The 20,135-nt window shown below is 36.0% G+C and overlaps 3 protein-coding genes across 5 annotated transcripts; all 3 read left to right on the top strand.

Annotated features, from left to right (window-relative positions):
• Positions 1–428: 428 nt before the first annotated feature.
• LOC112754473 (uncharacterized) lies at positions 429–2,679 on the top strand. Its single transcript, XM_072219212.1, has 3 exons — positions 429–1,604; positions 1,703–1,898; positions 1,984–2,679. Exons 1-3 carry the CDS (start codon positions 1,179–1,181, stop codon positions 2,457–2,459), a joined length of 1,098 nt encoding a protein of 365 aa, XP_072075313.1. The 5' UTR covers positions 429–1,178; the 3' UTR covers positions 2,460–2,679.
• A 3,104-nt stretch (positions 2,680–5,783) lies between these two features.
• Positions 5,784–14,266, top strand: LOC112754393 (uncharacterized). 2 transcript variants are annotated; one of them, XM_025802020.3, is made up of 17 exons: positions 5,784–6,201; positions 7,231–7,333; positions 7,975–8,044; positions 8,149–8,187; positions 8,286–8,403; positions 8,496–8,553; positions 8,762–8,826; positions 9,015–9,021; positions 9,134–9,194; positions 9,394–9,453; positions 9,568–9,587; positions 9,685–9,750; positions 10,627–10,794; positions 11,676–11,933; positions 12,581–12,793; positions 12,885–13,156; positions 13,760–14,266. In XM_025802020.3, the coding sequence occupies exons 1-17, from the start codon at positions 6,119–6,121 to the stop codon at positions 13,899–13,901; spliced, it is 1,803 nt and encodes a 600-aa protein (XP_025657805.1). In that variant the 5' UTR covers positions 5,784–6,118; the 3' UTR covers positions 13,902–14,266. The 2 variants fall into 2 exon arrangements, with proteins under 2 accessions (XP_025657805.1, XP_025657806.1); XM_025802021.3 differs by lacking the exon at positions 7,231–7,333 and having other exon boundaries at positions 5,802–6,201.
• A 124-nt stretch (positions 14,267–14,390) lies between these two features.
• On the top strand, positions 14,391–20,066 carry LOC112754394 (histone acetyltransferase GCN5). Of its 2 annotated transcripts, none has more exons than XM_025802023.3 (13): positions 14,391–15,387; positions 15,732–15,796; positions 15,997–16,077; positions 16,408–16,479; positions 16,788–16,956; positions 17,039–17,082; positions 17,411–17,510; positions 17,937–18,005; positions 18,245–18,299; positions 18,861–18,976; positions 19,396–19,489; positions 19,634–19,775; positions 19,880–20,066. In XM_025802023.3, the coding sequence occupies exons 1-13, from the start codon at positions 14,791–14,793 to the stop codon at positions 19,941–19,943; spliced, it is 1,668 nt and encodes a 555-aa protein (XP_025657808.1). In that variant the 5' UTR covers positions 14,391–14,790; the 3' UTR covers positions 19,944–20,066. The 2 variants fall into 2 exon arrangements, with proteins under 2 accessions (XP_025657808.1, XP_025657807.1); XM_025802022.3 differs by having other exon boundaries at positions 15,732–15,835.
• Positions 20,067–20,135: the final 69 nt, after the last annotated feature.

Here is a 20,135-nt window from a genome sequence, read left to right as displayed (position 1 = left end):
GCTCATCCTCACGCGACAAATCACAGGAACGGTAAGGAATTGTCAATGCAACTGCACAAAGCTTCATAAACACGATATTGACATCGAACCAACCCATATTAACTCTCTTGACACACGGGGGGTAATTCCGTCAATTTAACTAACACCTAACAACCGTTTCGAAACTTTCAGTTACACCTTTCTACCCTGCCATCTTCACCGTCACAGGATACGTCCTACAATGACAAAACAACCCTCGTGCTTATTCTCCCCCCTGGACTTCCTATTAGTCTCCGTGAAAGCTTCCTTACTTATCACGTCAGGGGCATTATCATCATGAAAAATGTAAAGGGTATTTTTGGAATTAAGCTTTGCCCGGAGACACAAACCCAAAGTCCGCACTGAAATCTGCCACGTAGGCATGCACGTGGCGATCATCCCTTTTCTCTGGTCGTTGCCTTTAAATAATTCAACACCTTCTGATCTTCACCTTATCCTCTTTCGCATTTCTGCACAAAATCCACCACCACACGCAAAAAAACGAAAAAGACAAAAACAAAAACTCTGCTTCGCCGCCGGCGAAACACTCGCCGGAAAACCCGAACAAGTAGCCGTGAGATATGGAAGCTGTGTTGATGGCTCACGACCCCGATGTGTTGAGAAAGAGCCTGACGTTATCGTCGCGTTGCTTGTTGGGGAACCGCAATCGTATATGGTAGAAACCCTAAGCAAAAGCGATTTTACTTAGCAGAGTTTTCAAGTTATTCCATGCTTAATTCCGCAAACCCGAGTCAAATTACTTCTATATAATAATTCCCTTTACAAAACAATTAAAGGGACTTCTCCAATTTTGCCAGAACTGCATTTGCTATTAATTATTTTCATTTCTCTCTTCTTTGTTTGAGGGGATAAGATTTGTGGTTTTAAGTCAAAGTACTACTGGATTGAGAAAGAAAAATATAAAAAAAAAAAAAAAGTAGAAAAGCTGTGTTGTTCTGGTTATGTGCAGAATTTCCAGAGATTGAATTTTGCTTTTTAAGTTTGTTTTGTCTGCTGATCCCCCAATTTAAAAATCCTAGCTCGGAGTTCAGAAATCGAACTGTGAGGGAGTGTGATTTTGGGTTGAATCAATCGTCGTCTACTCATTTTCGTTATCACTATCACCATTCATCTTCTTGTTCATCATCATCATCATCATCATGCCTTTTACAATGAAGATTCAGCCGATTGATTCTGACGTTTGTGAAGAGACGAGGAGGCTGGAGTTGGTGAAGCCGGTGGCCAAGTGGCGGTTGAAGCGCCTCTTCGAGCGCCAGTTCCCCGGCGTTCTGAGGAGCTCGTCGGCGGCGGCGGTGGCGGTCGAGAAGATCGCCGGCGACGATGCGCATTTCGGCAAGGACGTAGCTGGTGCCGATTTGGAACCGAACTCCGTGTGTCTGGCGAGAATGGTGCAGAGTTTCATGGAAGATAATCACGATAATAAGCACCCGGTTTCCGTTAAGTGTTCCCGTAACCGCTGTAACTGCTTCAACGGCAACTGCGACGACAACTCCGACGGTGAATCGGACGCCGGTTTCGGAGAAACTAACCAGCCTCCCTCCGGCGAAGCTCTCGAAATCCTCAAGGTACTACTGACGTCACAGAACATTGAATCAATGATCTTAGAAGCTTATTTTGAGAATTCAAAATTGAAACGAGTGTTGGTGGTTGTGGTTTTGGACAGGGTTTGGTGGCGTGTGGGAGCAAGAGCGAGAGGAATCTGTTAGCGGACACAGCGAAGATAGTTGAGAAGAACAAGATAATCTGTAAACGCAAAGACGGCGATTGCAGAAAGCTCGTCACGGAGGCTTTGTTAGCTCTTGGCTACGATGCTGCAATCTGCAAATCTCGCTGGGAGAAAACTCCTTTCTATCCCGCTGGTACTTTCTCTCTCCTTCTCCCAAACTATTTCAGATTCGAATTTGCGAATTGTTAGTATTTATTTCATTTTCATTCTATTTTTAGGGGAATACGAGTACATTGATGTGATAATTGGGAACGAGAGAGTGGTGGTTGACGTTGATTTCAGATCGGAGTTCGAGATTGCTCGCCCGACCAAGGCGTACAAGGCGATCCTTCAAACTGTTCCGTACATATTCGTTGGCAAGTGTGAGCGGTTGCAGAGTATGGTGGCGATTGTGTCGGAGGCGGCGAAGCAGAGCTTGAAGAAGAAGGGAATGCCGGTTCCGCCGTGGAGGAAGGTCGAATACGTCAGAGCGAAATGGCTCTCCCCTCACACGCGAGTTTTTCCGCCTTCCTCCTCGCAAGGGATCAAAAACAACGCGGAGGAAAACCAGGTTTTGGCCGGCGGCGCCGGCGAGTTTAAAGTGAGTCGTGGCGAGTCGGATGAGTCTAATATTGTGATCCAATCCAAACCACCGGAGATAAAGGCCAAGAGCTCGCTCTCTGCTTTGGCTGCTGTGTTAAATGAAACCCCATAAAAATTTTGTATTTTATTTTTTTATTTTTATTTTTTTTGGAAGTCTTTAATTCTCTGCAGCGATTAGATGAGGATTAAAAATCTTGTATTGTAAAACTGTTAGGGAGCTCTATCCCCTTCTGGTTTTTGTATGTAAGGGATGATGAGTTTCATTTACTACTAATAATAACAATATAATATGAATAAAAATGATGATGGACTGAAGAGGTATTGTTAGAAAATTTTGAGATGATGATTCTTTACTCATAATTGATGCTATGAAATATGAATTGTCTTTTTTTTTTTTAGTTTTATATTCCTTGTGTGACGGGTCAATTTGTTTTGATTCTTAATCGTCAGTTCGAATGATATTGGATATTGGATAGTTTGTAAACTACTCATTCTCGTATTTGAAGCTGATTCTTATTCTTTTCTTGAAGAATAAAAAAACAGAAATGATTGATTTTGGTGATGGTGGTTTCTCAGTTCCGAGTTCTTACTATTCATCATCATGGTATGGCATGAGATTTCTTAGCACAAACAAAATATAGTGGAAAATTCCATAGGTAACGAAATATAGACCATCGTTCCCTGAAAACTTTGGAAAAAGTATAGTATATATATTATTTTAATGAGAATAAATTCTATTATTTTTTATAATAATTAAAAAAGTGCAACCTAGAAAACCAGAAACTAATTTTTGTATTAACTTTTACATCAGTAATTGGTAATTTAAAAATCTGACAAATAAACATTGATAACAAACTCTACATAATTTTGAGCACCCTGTATTACTTGAGCTGCTGAGTGGTGGTTGCCTTGGATGCACAGAAAATAGTAACGGTGGTCATTGGAACTCTGAACTGTAACCTTCTTTTATATGTATATAAACTCTCCTTTCTCGTTTTCTCAGTTTTGGACAGACAGGCCTCTTTGCTGATGTGAACATTATTTTGTCGTTTTCAAGCGTCGTACGAAACCTTGTGGATCCACATACTGTCTCGGAAATTGCACTCTACTTTCCATTTTATTTTATGCATTTATTCTTTATTTGACTATTCAGGTGCTGACAATACTCTGCCATTCAACAAAATTTGTGCTAAAATATATTACCATACTTCTTTACTCGAGTTTAATCAAAGCTTGATTTAATGACTGAGTATCTACATCTGAAGATGATTAAAGGATTAATGTTGTTAAGTTCGGTTAAATGTTGATTTTATTCAAGCCAGTAATGTTGAAACTTCAAAGTTCAAACTAATATTCAGTGACCGGCAAACTAGGTAAATTAAATAAGATATTTAGAAACTACAGTACCTATCTCTCGTTTTGGTAGAGTGACCTTTAATTTAATACAGTGTTGGTTGCGTCCTTTGAGGATCTCAGCTTTAAGGGGAGGGTTAGAACTGTACATTCACAAAGTAATTACTTGGTAGGAAACTTTATTTTCAAGTGGTGCGCTGTTACTCGAGAAAGTTTGCAAAGTCCTCTTTTCTTTGGTTAGATACTTAGATGAGATGCCACTACCGTTTAAAGCGATATGAGGGGGGCTTTTTAGACTTTTTAATTCATAATTCTCATATTTTCAAAGGTGGTAACTTGTGCTAGAATGAGCTTCTCCAATATGTCTTTTCCATCTATTCCGGAAGCCATAGGGCGCGTCACGAATGTGAATATATATGTCTAGAAACACCAATTCTTAATATTTTCATTTTGAGAAAGTATAGAGAGCCAATGGCCTAAACGTACATTAGTGTTACATTGTTTTATTAAATTATGCTTTTGGGATGAGTGGTTTCATGACATAGTATTAGAATTTTAGATCCGAAAGGTCAAAAGTTCGATCCTTAGTGAACCCCAAAATCAGCTTAAGTTTTTTGGATGAGTGGTTTTATGACATAAGATGGTTATTCTAGATAGTATGGATGATGTTTAGTTAAAATTATTTTAAGCACATAAAACAATAGAAGACTTGAAATGCTCTTGAATGATCCAAGCTCTTGAGTGCATTAACTCAGCTACTATAGTGATGTATTTTCAATTTTCACACCCCATAGGCATAGAGTATATCGCGGTGAAAGGCTTTTGTATATGTACTTTCTCTATTTCTTTTTGGTCTATGCATTGTTGGATGTTTCACGTGAAAATTATATCACAGTGAACTTCAGAACCAGTGACTTATATTTTCTTTTTCTTTTTTTTTTTTTCATTTTTGGTATAGACACAGACACACAGTGATAATAATTTAACAAAATTATGCTGTTTTTTTTTTTGGTCAAAACAAAATTGATGCTTAAGTTATGAGATTCAGGCTGATCCAAAAAGATAAAATTGGCAATGAGACATTGTTGGGCTAATCCCTGTTGTTGGGCCCAGACCAAAAACAGAAGGACATTGTTCATTGTACTGAGCTCTTTCAAGACCGATCGGATCCGATCCGCATATCCGCGGTATTTATTCAAATCCGATCCAAAATTTGCGGATATGAATCCAATCCGCAAGACTTTCGGATCGGATCCGCACACTAATCGAATCGGATTGCGGATTTTGTGTTGGTATCCGCAAAAATAAAGAAATAAATAAGTAAATATTCTTTTTATATTTTATTTCAACTAATAATTATCATATATGTTGTATTATTTTAATTTATTATTTAGAAAAAGTATGTTTAATATTATTTTAAAAGTAAATATATTTAAAAGAATAGAAAAAATGAATTTTATTGATATGTTTTTAATAAAAATAAGCTTTTAAAAATATTTTTATGTTTTGCGGATATATCCGATATCTGATATCTGATCCGATCGGATCAAATCTTAAAAACTGCGGATATTGGATCGATCCTATCCGCGTTTACTCCTAATTGTACAGAGCTCTTTTGTTTTTTTTATTCTATAAACTTTAAATAAAATTCTAATCCGTAATAAATTAGTCATCGATCTGTTCCTAAATTAGGAGATACTGTAAAAAAAAAGCTACCTGTATCAATTTTTTTTTTCTTTTTACTTTTTCTTTATAAAATATATGATTTTCCTATTCTATGTCTATTGCCTAATATTGGAGATTTTAAATTTGAGATAAGTGATTAATTAGGAAAAAAAATAGGTTGTGAAATCACCAATAGAGTAATAGTTATATAAAAGTTCATTTAAGGACAATAACAAGTTCAATTATAAATCTAAGTACTAAAATAAATGTCAAGATTAAAGTGGATACAAACAAAAAATACAAAGAATTCAAAACTTATTTACTCACAAAGGTTAATATTTCATCACAAAGAAAAGGGTTAATATTTTGAATTTAATTTGTATATACTATAAACCATAAACATTATTTAAAACCAGAAGAAATAGTGTGACCAATTGAGGCAGAATGAACAGGACACGGTTGGCTCCTAAGTCGGAGCATAGTTATAGCAGTGGTCGGTCATGAGAAGACACGACATGACTAAGATCAAAATCCAAAGAGCGAGTCTGAGTCTTCTTCAAATTACCACTTCCTCCTTTCAGATCCCACTTCCCTATTCTTGCCGTTACCTTCAAGTTTCAACGCCACCCCTTTCAATTTTCAACCCCATCCCAATGTTTCTCTCTCTCCTCATTCTTCCTTCTTCCACCACATTTGCCGCATAACAAACCCCAAGCTACTCTCTTTCTCCCATTTTCATCTCTCTACTCCTTCATGGACACCCTTCTCTCATCTCTTCTATTCTTTCTCTCCCTCTTTTCAATTGGGTCCTCGCAGATTCAGAATTTTCAACAGGCGTAAGTCTTTCTTTCTCTCTAACTTTCTAATGACATGTTTAGTTTCGAGATCTGGTGGTTATTGCCTCTTGAAAAGATACAAAAAGCTTTGATCTTTATGCTTCTTGTTTTGCAAAAGCTCAACTTTGTGATGCTTTGGATCCTATCAATGCGTTTTATTCCCTGATTTTGTCATTGGGTGATGTGGGCATTCACCTTCATTTCGTCTATGCTAACTGGTTTGAACCATGCTTCTATAATACATATCTATTTAGGTGGTTGTACTTGGACATAGTTTGAGCCAATATATCAGACTTAGTTGCTGCAGTTGGGAGTGAATGTGACTTCTAATGCATTGGTTTCAGCAATGGCCGTGGGTGAAAATTTCTAAAGAATTATTTTACATAATTTCTTTTTAGTTTTTCGCTACTTCTGGATTATTGATTGTGCTGTTTAGGTTGTTTAGACATTCAAATATTGTTACTTATAGATTTTTCGTATATGGATTGAAATTTTTTTCTCTGTCAATTGGGAAGTTTCATTTTGGTATGTCGAGAAAAAGATAAGTTGTGAATTTTTTGGACACAAGAAGCTTGTTTTTGCGAGCAATACACATAGGGTTAGTTATTATTCTTGAACTCTTGATGACACTATCCTGAATAGTTCAAAATTGGCAATATGAATAAATAGGGAGACACTATAGACTTATGGCCACAAGAATGATAGAAATGTCAAAGCCATACTTTATCTTGGTCATATGTATACTTAGTATGGAATTGTCTTTACCTTGAGAGTGGTGCCAAAATGTATCTTTTATTCATTTGAAGGCTGAGGTTATGTAATCAACTCATTTTGGGACTAAGATGCTTTTATTGCCATAACAACAAACAACCCTGTTCTTTTTCTCCTGTTGTATTCATTGTTGTTTTGTTCTCCTCCCAATGGCTATTGTATGACTGAGTTTCTTCTGTTTGTTATGAAGAACATTTCACCTTAATAATCTCCCGATGTTGTAAGCTACCCTTATTCTTACCCAATATTTGTGTACAGGTTTCCCATTGTGGAGCCTGATCCTGGTCATACAAAACTTAGACTTTCAAGAGAAGGTTTGGAGGCTATTGAGAGAATAACAAACCCCATTGCATCCGTGGCAGTAAGTTTGTGCTTGTTAAATGAACTACTGAAGGTTTTCGAGTTGTTTGGGTTGATACTGATATGGACTGGTTTTAGGCGTAGTGATTGGCTAATATCATGTTGATTATCATTTTCCATGCTGACCAATCATCTTTCCCTGACTTTATTTCTGATTGATATTCGAGAAATTGCTAGTTACAAGGTTCGAAAACATATTTTGAATAAATTTGTCTTCTGTAAATATTGTCATGTGATGTGTTTTCAGGATTTGGAACATATAAGTCCACCAATACAAAGTATTCTGTTCTACCCCTAAGGACAAGACAGGAAAACCTCATAAGAGAGAGGAGTTGGATTTTTTGAAAATTTGGGACTTAAAAAAAAACCAGAGTTGATTGCTCTTTTTGTTTTTCCTATAATTTTGCATCTGGATTTGCTTTCTCAAATGTTGTCATTTTCTTCACTTTCTCTTTAGAAGGATTTCTGGATAGTTTTGACTTTCGAAGTTGGAGATAAGTGTTTGTCTAAGTTCAGGAACAAAGTCTTATTATTTGGAAATTGGTACTTCGTTCATGATCTAATGAAGGAAGCTTGCACATTACTGTATAAGTGGTGTTAGTTCCCTGTGGGTTTTATATTAGTTTATGGTTGTTTTGTCAGGTGATTGGACCGTATCGCTCTGGAAAATCTTTCTTGCTTAATCAACTTCTTTCTCTTTCTTGTTATGAAGGTGCATCTTTTATTGCTGCTAGAATTTTATTCCTCATTATTTACATTTTAGGAATTCGACAGCTTCTAAGAATGTAATATTAACTGTTTTGATTGTTTTGTTAGGTTTTGGTGTTGGGCACATGCGTGATACCAAGACAAAAGGTGAATGGGGATTGATATTTTTTCACATGGTTATCCTTAATTGGATTTAGATACGGTCTTCCTCAAATATTTATTCTCTTTTGGCCCATGTTATACAGGAATATGGATTTGGGGAACCCCAATAGAGTTGGATATTGATGGAGTAAAAACTTCCGTATTTTACCTTGATACAGAAGGATTTGAAAGTGTTGGAAAATCAAATGTATATGATGATCGGTAACTCCTGTTTGATCATAAGCACTGCAATTTATGTTGGTAGTCGTATGTTATTTTTTCAGTTGGCCTTTTCTTATGTCTTCCTTTTGCAGGATATTTGCTCTGGCAACTGTCATGAGTTCCGTGCTTATCTATAATCTGCCTGAGACGGTTAGTTATCATTCTCCCCTCCCTGTCAGTGAAAATTGAAAGTTAATATTATTGCTTTTAGAAAAAGGCAATATCCTTTTAAAGCAACTTGATTGCATGTGCTTGTTTAATGGTATCAACTTTCTATTACTAGCTATAGGCTGAACAAACTTGATGCCTTCAACCACTAATGTTTCATTTTGTTTGTTTGTTCATTTTATGCATTAAGATACGCGAAGCTGACATTTCTCGGCTCTCTTTTGCGGTTGAGCTTGCTGAAGAATTTTATGGGAGGTTAGCAACCTAATGCCCTTTTCTCCTCTACTATATCATTTGGATTATCAATTTCTCTCTTGCTATCCTTTTTAATACTGCTTTATGGCCTTTTTCCCGTGACTATTGCAGTTACTAACTTGTTTTTTTTTTTTTTTATTTTGAAATTTCAACATATTATAATCGGCAATGTCCATGTGTTGGAACAGAGTGAAGGTGCTCCAATTACATTATTACTCTCACCATTTTGCGACGTCACTTTCATTTATGAACTTTCTTGTTGCTATTTTTTTTTTAAATTTTTTTTAAATGGTTTGTTGTTTTGTAGGGCCAAGATGTTGCATTTGAACCTGCTAAGCTCTTGTGGCTTATACAACGTGATTTTTTGCGTAAGTTAAATACTAGCTATGTTCGTACCTACAAGTTGTCCGCTACCTTTCCTATCCTGAGCTCTGCTCTTTTGTTTAATCTACTGCCTATGATCAGAATAAAATTGTTTTTGGTCACTGAGGATTCTAGGCACTGCTGCTCTTTTGTCCATCATGCACTCTCAATCCTATACTAATATTTTCCTTACTTAAAATGCAGAAGGGAAGTCAGTGCAACAAATGGTGAAAGAAGCTCTTCGAAGAGTCCCCAATGTCAATGGTTAGTGCTATTGGTTGTACCTGTGACTAAAATTAACTTTATTCACTATAACTTTGTCATTTTCTTAAGGAGGATTTTCTGATGGTTAGCTATTTGCTTGTTATTAAATTGCAGGGGACAAAAATATTGATATGGTATCTTTCTCATCTGGCCTTGAATTTCAATGTCTCAAATATCATAAGATGTTACTAATCTGGAACTGAATGTTTAAACAAAAATTCACATCATCAGGTCAATCAGATACGGGACTCATTGGCTATAATGGGTGACAATAGTACTGCCTTTAGCTTACCACAAGTATGTATCTTGGCTTGCTTTTTAAATACTTGTTTTTTAATACCATATGAACCTTTTTATTATATGGATTTCTATCCTGAATTAAATTATGTGGAATTTTGGGTGTATGGAGCTGTGTTATTTCGGAAATCATGTCAAAATGTAACCATGATTTCTGCATTGTTAGTTGAGTTTTAATGATGTGAATGTGACAATGTATGTAGCAAAGCCTATTCTTAGAGTCATATGAATGCAATGAAAGAGAGAAATACTTCTCTTGTGTTATACAAATTGCTATGTTGTCTGATTTCGTAATTCTTCTATTCAAGCTGGATTTTATGATATTGCCATACTGGATGGACGATTTCTTCACAACAGAAGCCTTTTATCTTCTTTTGGAGGAAGAAATATTGAACTTTTCAGTTCCGTTATCAAACTTTGGGATTTTTAGGGAACCCTCATCCTTTTTATGCTGCACCTGACCTGTATTAGTTATTATAACTAATCTATCACAAATTAAAATTGGCCAGTGTTAGTAATAGGTACATGCCCATTTTTCTTCTCCATTGTTTCACATTATGTCACCTTCTGTTATTTGTATCTTTGGTTATTTGGCATCCATCTTGATGTCATGAAGAATGTGATAGACTCTTTGGAGTACTTTGTCTTATGCAAGAACTGCAGTTTTAATGAAATCAATCTTTATTTCAAGCAAGTTATCTATGTGTGTTTTTCTTGCATCTCTAATCGACCTGCCTGTCACCTATGTACGCAATATGCCTTCGTATATTTTATATTACTTGATGAAAATTTTTGCTATGTTAAACTGTAATTGATTTTTGTCGTAAACATTGCATTGGTTGGCCTTGCTGATTATCTAAATTGGACTTTAAACAGCCGCATCTCCAGCGGACAAAGCTCTGTGATATGAAGGATGGGGACCTTGAACCATTATATGTAAAAAGAAGGGAGCAACTCAAAGAGCTTGTTGCTAGCATAATCCGTCCAAAGATTGTACAAGGAAAATCTCTAAATGGGAAAGAGTTTGTTTCCTTCCTAGAGCAGGTACTTGGTTGCCTACATGAATGATTCATTGTACTTATATGCAAGCTATTTACTCATAGATTGTCCTGTTTTCAGTATATCTGGTTAAAGTTTCTTGAGAGATTAAAGATGTTTTGAGAAAATATTGGAACTGTCTATGAAGTTCAACTTTTTGAGATTAATCAGGCAGCATGTATTGATTAGAAAAACACAAGTAGAACCAATGAGTTTTTGCTCTTCAAAGTTACTATAAATGGAAAGTAGGGAAAATGTTATTACTTCATTTCTTAGTAATTCTTTGATCTTGAAGTTTAGTTAAAGTGCATATTATTTTACTGTTTTTCCAAAACTAGTGAATACTTAGGTAAAGCAGTTTTCTCTCCTGTAATAAATTTGGTACCTCTATCTATTAGCTTAAACTTTTGGGTGAAAGTAGTTTCATGACATAGTATAAGAATTTCTATACTTTTGGGTGAAAGTAGTTTCATGACATAGTATAAGAATTTCTATGACCAAAAGGTTTCGAGTTTAATCTTTGTTGACTCCGAACATAATGAATTCAACATAAGGCAAATAAAAATAGAGAAAAAAGGGCTATACAAAAATTCATGCAAACCAAAAGAGGTTCTTGCGTGAGGGAGCGTGTAAGATATATCCATTCATATACTTCTACCTATAAGCTTAAGCTTTTAGGATATGTGGTTTCATGACACATGCTTTCTATTTTGTCCTTCTGCCTTTTCTCCCTTCTTCTGTAACAAATATTCTTATATCATCTCTAATATAGTCAGAATGAGGATAATAATGACACAACTATAATAACATAATAACTTATTAGAATTATGTGAATTTGTTATGTGTATCTCCATTAAACTGCATTGATTTTTGAGTTTCAAATTTAGATACTTGAAGCCTTGAACAAAGGAGAGATCCCATCGACTGGTTCTCTTGTGGAGATTTTCAACAAGGATATTCTTGAAAGATGTCTTAAATTATACAGTGAAAGGATGGGAAAATTGCAACTACCTCTTCCAGAGGGATCTCTGCAACAGTCCCATGATAACTCTAGAGGTGAAGCCATGCGATCCTTTGATCAGCAACATTTTGGTCGTCACCATGCTAAGAAATCAGTGACACAACTGGATGAAGAAATACAGAAGGTATTTCTTGAATTTTTATAGTATATTTGAAAAATGAAATTGGCTTATTGGAATTATTTTTAGATAAAAGAATAATTTTCTGAACAAGAAAAGAGAATGGAGGACAAGAGATCCTCATGTAAAAAGAAACCAATGAAAGAAGACATTAAAGAGCAAAACTTTCCAATTTCTCGTCCTGTTTGAGGGTGAAATTCCCTCTAAAATGTCATGTGCTTTGAATAAAAATAGTGTGACTTAACTAGCAGGTAAAAATCGTAGTCAAAGATAGTAGAACTATTCCTCTTTTAAGGTTTTTGTTTTGAGGCATTCTGGTTCAAAACTCAGTAAGTAGCAAGAATTTTGTGATTGTTGAGTGACTCAGCAAGAATGAAAAGCATCTATTATGCTGGATTTATGTCTACAGAGCTTCAAACTTAAAGCATCAATGCTTTTGCAACTTCTTTTGTTATCTTATGAAAAAGTTTTACCAAGCTGGTAGGTTTCTTTTTACCGCAGTGACTGTTTTGAAAAAACGAAGGAGATGCCCTTGATTTGTTGATAAATGGTTATTTGCTCTCTTTATCTAGTTTCATCTTGGATTTTAATCTGATAATTTCAAGCACATATTTACTCTGAACAATTAATACTTATGAAGGACAATTCTGCAGGTATATAGGAATGTCATTTTAAAAAATGAATACCAATCTTCAAAGCTATGTGAGGCATTGTACACCAATTGCGAGGACATGATGGATCGGCTTCAGGTTCTCAGACTACCTTCCATGGCAAAGTTTAATGCGGGATTGCAGAAATGCAATCATAGTTTTGAGCACGAGTGTGTCGGACCGTCGAAAACAAACTACGAGCAGCGCATGATGAAGGTCTGTTATCATAATTGCATTTTTCTGTCAACTTGTATTCTACCATATAATGGGGGCATAATCTTTATAATTTCTTTTTCAATTTTTGCAGATGTTGGGGAAATCTAAGTCTCAATTTATAAAGGATTATAACCAAAGGCTTTTTAATTGGTTGGTGGCCTTCTCCCTCGTCATGGTCGTGATTGGCCGCTTTATTATAAAGTTCATTTTGATCGAAATGGGAGCATGGTTACTTTTTATATTTCTTGAGACCTACACAAGGATGTTTTGGTCAGCAGAGTCACTGTACTATAATCCAGTTTGGCATTTTATAGTTGCAACATGGGAAACTCTTGTTTATAGCCCAGTTCTTGATCTTGACAGGTAATTCAACTGTTTTGCATATTGATGCATCTGATACAAGTTGAAAGCATTTAATGTTGCTGGTTTTGAATTTCTTGCTTTTGCTTCATGTGACACATATAATAAGAACCAAGGCAGCGTTTGTTTTAAGGTACTGAGACAGAGACTGAGAGACTGAGACTCAGTATCATGTTTGTTGGTTCAGAGGCTGGTACTAAAATTTCTGTCTCTGTCTCCAAAATTTCAGTATTTCAGTACCTACAAAAAGTAGGGACACAGGGGACTAAAATTTTTAGAGATGGAGACTGAAACTTTCATAACATTTATAAATACTCTCATTTCAATTAATTAATTCTAATTTTACCTTTTGTGCAAATTAAATTAGAGTTTTATTCTTGTTTCAATTCCCGTCTCCCAGTTTGTACCAAACAGAATATTGAGATTTATTTCAATCTCTGTCTCTTAGTCTCTGTCTCTCAGTCTCAGTCTTTCCATTTCTGTCTCTCCACCAAACGCTACCCAATAGACTTAAGGCTCAGTTCTGTTTTATTCTTTTTCTCATTCAAGAATTCTTAATATAAAGTATTGACCAATGATGCATGATCATTTTGTTGATTGAAACAGATGGGCTATTCCCCTTGGTGTAATTGTGTCCTTATTTGTTCTTTATTGGCGTTGTTATGGGAAAAGGAAACATGGATCACGGTGGATACTACCTTTATATAGCAACAACAAGAACGGCCGGAGTCGACCAAGATCAGATTAGAAGCTCTGGTAATTGCAGTTGCAGCCGAGCTTTGAGAATTCGGTATGCTTCTCGTCAATTCATCGCTTTCGGCGAGCTTTTCTCTTTTCGAAACATAGAGGCCGCCCACGACGAGAAGTTCTTCTGCAAAAAGTGTAAAGTAAAAAAGATGATCCGAGGGTGATTGATCTCTGCAGCAGCTTCTGTAATGGCACGTTCAAAAGAGTTGTTCTTTGCTGCAACAGCATGTTAATTCTAATACTTGGCAGTTATTTATTTCAGATTATAGTAGAGTAAATTGGATTTTAGATATACGTTTTTGTGGCACCAATCATGTATTAAACTGTAAAATTAAAGCAAGAGAGGAAATACAAGTTGATTCTTTATTCTTTTTGTTGGTGACTGGTGATATTTGTGACTGAAGAAATTACCTTCCTGGTATCCAGGAATTTTTTTGCATAGTTGATTGAACTTATCAATTATGGATATTCCCATTTTAAGAGTATCTAAGTTTCAGTTTCATCAATGTCTAAAAAAATATATGCTTTTACTTGAACATCGAATTTTAAGTCGAAGTGAAATGTGCAAGAAAACAACTACTAAACCCTCAGTATTAAGAAAAACAAGATATTAAAATAAGATAGGATAAGATTAGATTAAATTAAGATATAAACATGCCTGACATTGACGGAAGACTAGTTACTAGTACAACGATTATAACTATCTCGGAGAAAAAGCTACGGTGTTCTCCTCCTCGTCGTTAATCTCTCTCCGACCACCTGGAAAAAGGAAAAGAAAAAAAAACCGCAAAAACACAGGGAGCTCTCGTTCCCCTAAATTCAAAACCCTAAAACTTCGATCTCAATCAATTTTCGCAATTGATCGCCAAAAGAGAAGACACAAAAAGGGAATGGACACCCACTCCTCTCACGGCGCTGGGCCCCTCCGTTCCCGGAGCTCGCAGTCCCCTTCTCCCTCTCACTCGGCCTCCGCCTCCGCCACCTCTTCCATCCACAAGCGCAAGCTCGCGTCTGAAGACCACGCGCCACCCTTTCCCCCTTCCTCCTTCTCCGCCGAGACCCGCGACGGCGCTCTCACTTCCAACGACGACCTCGAGAGCATCTCCGCCCGCGGCGCAGACTCAGATTCCGACGCTGACGACTCCGAGGACGCAGTCGTCGACGACGACGAGGACGACTACGACAATGACTCCTCCATGCGCAACTTCACCGCCTCCAGGCTCGACGGAAGTGCTGGCGCCGGTGGAGCCTCTGCACCGCGCAACACCAAGCTCAAGACCGAAAACTCAGTCACCGTGAAGATTGAGAGCTCCGACGGTGTCAACAAGGACGCTGGCGTAGCTGGAAATTCCGCCGCCGTGGGCACAGTTGCCACCGCCGGATCCGTCCCCGGTATCGTGGTGAAGGAAGATGTTAGCAAGATATTTACGGATAATTTGCAGACGAGTGGAGCTTACAGTGCGAGAGAAGAGAGTCTGAAGAAAGAGGTAAAGCAAATTCAACTTGTTAAAGAAATTCATACAAAATAGAAACACAGTTTGACATTGATTATGTATATTGTGTTTCAATTTCAGAATTGTTCTTGAAATTCATACAATATTTGAATAGTGCATTGTTAGGAATGGTTACTGAAAGTGAATAGTACTAGTATGAACTGCTTTGCTTCAAGGTAATATGAGAGTTTTACATTTTCTTATTATTTGTTCTCGTTTTCTTCTGCCCTTGTATTTTTTTTTACTCTTCCTTCCCTGCTATGAAGTGACATAGATGAATGGTTACACACTAACTTAAGGTTAGTGGTTGTGTGATATAATCATTTGAAATCTTTCAGGAGGAAGCGGGAAGGCTCAAATTTGTGTGCTACTCAAATGACGGTGTTGATGAGCATATGGTTTGGTACTGCTTCTCAGACATTTTTCTGCGTTGTTCTTATATGTTAGTATATGGTAGCTTAGTGTTTACCACTTGTAACTTATGCATTACCATAGCAACTATCTGATGAGTTTCAATTTAGAGTTTTTTATCCCCTTTCTCTAATGAGCAAAGTAATGGTTAATGATGCTGAGTTTGGCCCTTGCTTTTGTTATGTTATTTAGGTTAATAGGATTGAAGAATATATTTGCTAGGCAACTTCCCAATATGCCAAAGGAGTACATTGTCCGACTTGTTATGGATAGGTAATGCCACTCAGTAATTTTTGGTACCTTCAATACTTACTTTCTCACAGGGAGCTTACATCAGCCTTCTTGTGTTTGTGTTTGTGTTTGTGTTTGTTCGGAGTTTTGTGAAAAATTACTTGTTTGCACCTCCTTTGCAACCCAAACAATAATGAACAAGGACATGAAGAGCATGAATCCTACATCTAATTGTATCTGAGATTTCTCTTTGCACAGAAGTTCTTATAAATAAATCTCCCTAGGCTATTTAAAAAAAAAAAAAAACTCCCCATGTTATCTTTGAATGTCTCTCTTTATGTTGTTTACAATCTGTTTATGTTGGGTTTGCAGGAGCCATAAGTCTGTAATGGTTATAAGGCGGAATCATGTTGTTGGAGGCATTACATATCGGCCATATGTAAGGTAATCATTTTCTCCGTATCTTTTATTCATTATTTATTATTTTCCCCCTATTTCATATTCTAGCTTTCTATTATTTTATTTTGCAGGTCTCAGAAATTTTCAATATTTGCTTCATTATTTTGTTATTGTTATCTTTGTTTTATCACGCTGAAAAATGAAGGTTTACAAAACCTATGATCAAAGGTTACATATGCCATCTAGTATGTTTTTTACATTGGATTGGTTGATGTATTAAATAGATATTTTAAAATACTTCTTCATTGCCTTTTTTTTTAATTATTAATATTTATATGCTCTATGGATGACAGCCAGAAGTTTGGTGAGATAGCCTTTTGTGCAATTACAGCTGATGAGCAAGTAAAAGGTTATGGTACTAGATTGATGAATCACTTAAAACAGCATGCACGTGATGTAGATGGGCTGACACATTTTTTAACTTATGCTGACAACAATGCTGTTGGATATTTTATCAAACAGGTCTGGTTATCCACATTTAAGATCTGCATCGTTGGTATCTGTTGCTTCTTATGTACGGATGTTTGTTTGTGCATGTTTTCAGGGATTTACGAAGGAGATTCACTTGGAGAAAGATAGATGGCAAGGGTATGGTTATTCTCAATCTTAATTCTTTTGTCCTAAATCTATGAGCAGCTCTTACCACTAGTCCCTCAATTTCATTTTTTAGGAAAATGAAAAAGAAAAAAGGTATTTGCCAGAAGAATGAGAAACTGTATTTATATAATGTTACATATGTGTTTGGTTGTTAGGAATGTTGAACTACAAAGCTCCAATTATGGAGACTTAAAATGACTTTTAATTCTGATTTTTTTTAAAACCTCATTGAATAGTATTTTCATCATTACTTATTTAATTTGTTGTATTCTTGTATACTATCTATGAGAATTCTCAACAGTAATTAATGTGATTTCAGGTATATAAAAGACTATGATGGAGGAATTCTCATGGAATGCAAGATTGATCCAAAGCTCCCTTATATCGATCTATCAACAATGATTCGTCGTCAACGACAGGTAGTTTTTTATTTTTTGAAGGAACTTATTATATAAGGTGTTCTACTTTGTTAATTGCATTCCTAACAGACTTCATACACAGTAAAAAGTGGTTTGAAACATTGACAAGGATATTTTATCTAATTGTCATGTTCTCTTAATTCACAAAGTGAGGTAAGGGTGGATACACCCTTACTTGTTCACTTTATATACAAGCTCCATTTAGAGGAGCACAAAATGAGGCCTCAATTGTGCAGACACTAGATTTTTACTCCGACCCTTACTTAGTGACCATGCATGCTGTGTTTCAGTCTATTATTTTTCCTTTTATCATCTTTGTGTCTATCTAATGAGTAACTTCCGGAGGAGTTGGTTATTTTTAATTATTTTTCATTCATTTTTGACATTTTAGTCTTCCTCAGCTCATGATATGTTCTAAAATGGCAGGCTATTGATGAAAAGATCAGAGAGTTGTCAAATTGTCACATTGTTTATGCTGGCATTGATTTTCAGAAGGTATAAGACACTATCAATTTTCCATGTACCCTCATTCTTTTATGGTGTTCTAAGTTTTCTCCAGTTGTAAATTCTGTTAACGGGAGAGTATTATCAGTTCAATCATGATTGCATTTTGACGTAATTTATGCATGCATTGCTATTCATTGTGCCTGTATACCAAGGAATTGGGCAGATAATCATTTTTCCTATGTACCCTCATTCTTTTTTGCAACTATTCTGACCAACACAACATGCAGAAAGAAGCTGGAATTCCTAAAAAAATTGTCAAAGTTGAGGACATCCCTGGATTGAGTAAGTGCTTAATTTCAATATATATATACACTGTTGTGGACTTGTGGTATATCCTATCTTCAAAGGCAGGATGGTGTAGGGTTAACTTATCTTCATATAATGAGATGTCCACCTCTATGTTGACTGCCAAGGGCACTGAACTATTTTACTTTGTTTCTTTGTCTCGTGTTAGCCAGTGGTCAAAATGTTAGTTATAGGTTCAACTTATCGAGTTTCCTAATTAAGGAAAGGAAAGAAACTCTCTTCCGTGGCCTGGGAATTAAAAGTTAAAGGAGGTTATTTCCATCTGTTTACTTAAGCAACGTATACCCTGTTATCCCAAAAGTCAATGAGGAAGAATGGAAACAGTTCCCTTTCATTTCATGTTCTTCCCCACCTTAAATCATCAAACAAACTTTTCATTCTTCCTTGCTCATCTTTGCCTCCTATCTAAGCTGAGCATATTGTGAAAATTTGACCAGGATGTTATTATGACTTATGAGTGAAATACTTTATTTTTGCATGATTTGTCTTTTAATTTTCTGATTGATATTTATGGTCAATTCTTGAATGCAATAACAGGAGAGGCTGGTTGGACCCCTGATCAGTGGGGTCATTCAAGATTCAGACTAAGCAACGCTACAGACAATGCTACAAATATGAAGCATTTGACAGCGTATATGCGTTCCCTTCTGAAGGCAAGCTGCTTGGATATCCTTCACTTTGATTTTAGTTTTCATTCATTTTCATTTCGATTTCAGTATGAACTGAAAATGCAGCAGATATTTCATAAATGGTTTCATACATGATATCATAGTTTCTACCACCAAAAGGTCTATAGTTCGATTCTTATTACCTAAAAGAAATTAATTCAGCATAAGGCAAACTAAAAAGAAAGAAGGCCTATGCAAAATCACACTCTAGTCTAAAAGAGGCTCTTGCTTGAGAGGTTTGTTAGAGATATGATTATTTGTGTGTTTCTGTCTCTCAGTTTAAACTTTTGGAATAAGTGATTGCATAACATTGGCTATAATGACATGTGTAGGCAATGCATGATAGTAGAAATAGTACATTGATGAGAATCCAATTCTTGTATAACCTGATTTCTTTGGTACAGTCAATGCATGATCATACTGATGCTTGGCCATTCAAGGAACCAGTTGATGCACGAGACGTTCCTGATTATTATGACATAATTAAAGATCCAATAGGTAAGAAGGATCTCTATATTTCATGTTAAATTCGTCTAGAATCAAGATTACTGCTTAAATTAATTTAGTTAGAGAACTCATAGCAATCTGCCATTCTAAAAAGTCTTGTTGTCTTACTATGTTGGCAATGTAATGTGAGTGCAGATCTGAAGACAATGACTAAGAGGGTGGAATCAGAACAATATTATGTGACATTTGAGATGTTTGTTGCTGATGTGAAGAGAATGTTTCAGAATGCACGCACATATAACTCTCCTGAAACCATATATTACAAATGTGCTACAAGGCATGCTACTTCAACCACCACCTATTGCTGTGTTTTTCACCTAAGAAATGTGATTTTACTTTTTTTTTTTCCGCCTTAGATTAACAGGTAGATTTCTTATGCAGGTTAGAATTACATTTTCAGAGTAAAGTGACATCGGGTGTCCAATCTGGTACCAAAATTCAGTAGGGATGCAGTATGCACATACAAAAATTGGATAAAAACATATCCCTTATTCTATGATGTAATCATGTTTATTTTCACAAGAGTAATTCTCCATATCCAAGCAATTTTATATCCAAGTTCATCCAATCAGTGATTTGAGTTACGCGTTTCTTTTTCCCGTTTTCTTCTCCTTCTGCGCTTCTTCTTCTTCTTCTC

Source organism: Arachis hypogaea, chromosome 16 (genome assembly GCF_003086295.3).
Source record: "Arachis hypogaea cultivar Tifrunner chromosome 16, arahy.Tifrunner.gnm2.J5K5, whole genome shotgun sequence".
In the NCBI taxonomy this organism is placed as follows: Eukaryota; Viridiplantae; Streptophyta; class Magnoliopsida; order Fabales; family Fabaceae; genus Arachis; species Arachis hypogaea.
The sequence above is the reverse complement of the archived record's forward strand: the minus strand, read 5'-3'. Positions and strand labels throughout refer to the sequence as shown.

What these genes read in the sequence shown, in the direction of transcription:
- LOC112754473 (XM_072219212.1), top strand. Translation starts at nt 1,179, where the DNA reads ATGCCTTTTACAATGAAGATTCAGCCGATTGATTCTGACGTTTGTGAA. An exon ending in AAGCTCTCGAAATCCTCAAG is followed by an intron (nt 1,605 to 1,702) that starts GTACTACTGACG and finishes GGTTTTGGACAG; the next exon opens with GGTTTGGTGGCGTGTGGGAG. An exon ending in AACTCCTTTCTATCCCGCTG is followed by an intron (nt 1,899 to 1,983) that starts GTACTTTCTCTC and finishes TTCTATTTTTAG; the next exon opens with GGGAATACGAGTACATTGAT.
- LOC112754393 (XM_025802020.3), top strand. Translation starts at nt 6,119, where the DNA reads ATGGACACCCTTCTCTCATCTCTTCTATTCTTTCTCTCCCTCTTTTCA. An exon ending in ACCCCATTGCATCCGTGGCA is followed by an intron (nt 7,334 to 7,974) that starts GTAAGTTTGTGC and finishes TTGTTTTGTCAG; the next exon opens with GTGATTGGACCGTATCGCTC. An exon ending in TCAAATGTATATGATGATCG is followed by an intron (nt 8,404 to 8,495) that starts GTAACTCCTGTT and finishes TTCCTTTTGCAG; the next exon opens with GATATTTGCTCTGGCAACTG.
- LOC112754394 (XM_025802022.3), top strand. Translation starts at nt 14,791, where the DNA reads ATGGACACCCACTCCTCTCACGGCGCTGGGCCCCTCCGTTCCCGGAGC. An exon ending in TTTCTGCGTTGTTCTTATAT is followed by an intron (nt 15,836 to 15,996) that starts GTTAGTATATGG and finishes TATGTTATTTAG; the next exon opens with GTTAATAGGATTGAAGAATA. An exon ending in TATTACAAATGTGCTACAAG is followed by an intron (nt 19,776 to 19,879) that starts GCATGCTACTTC and finishes TTTCTTATGCAG; the next exon opens with GTTAGAATTACATTTTCAGA.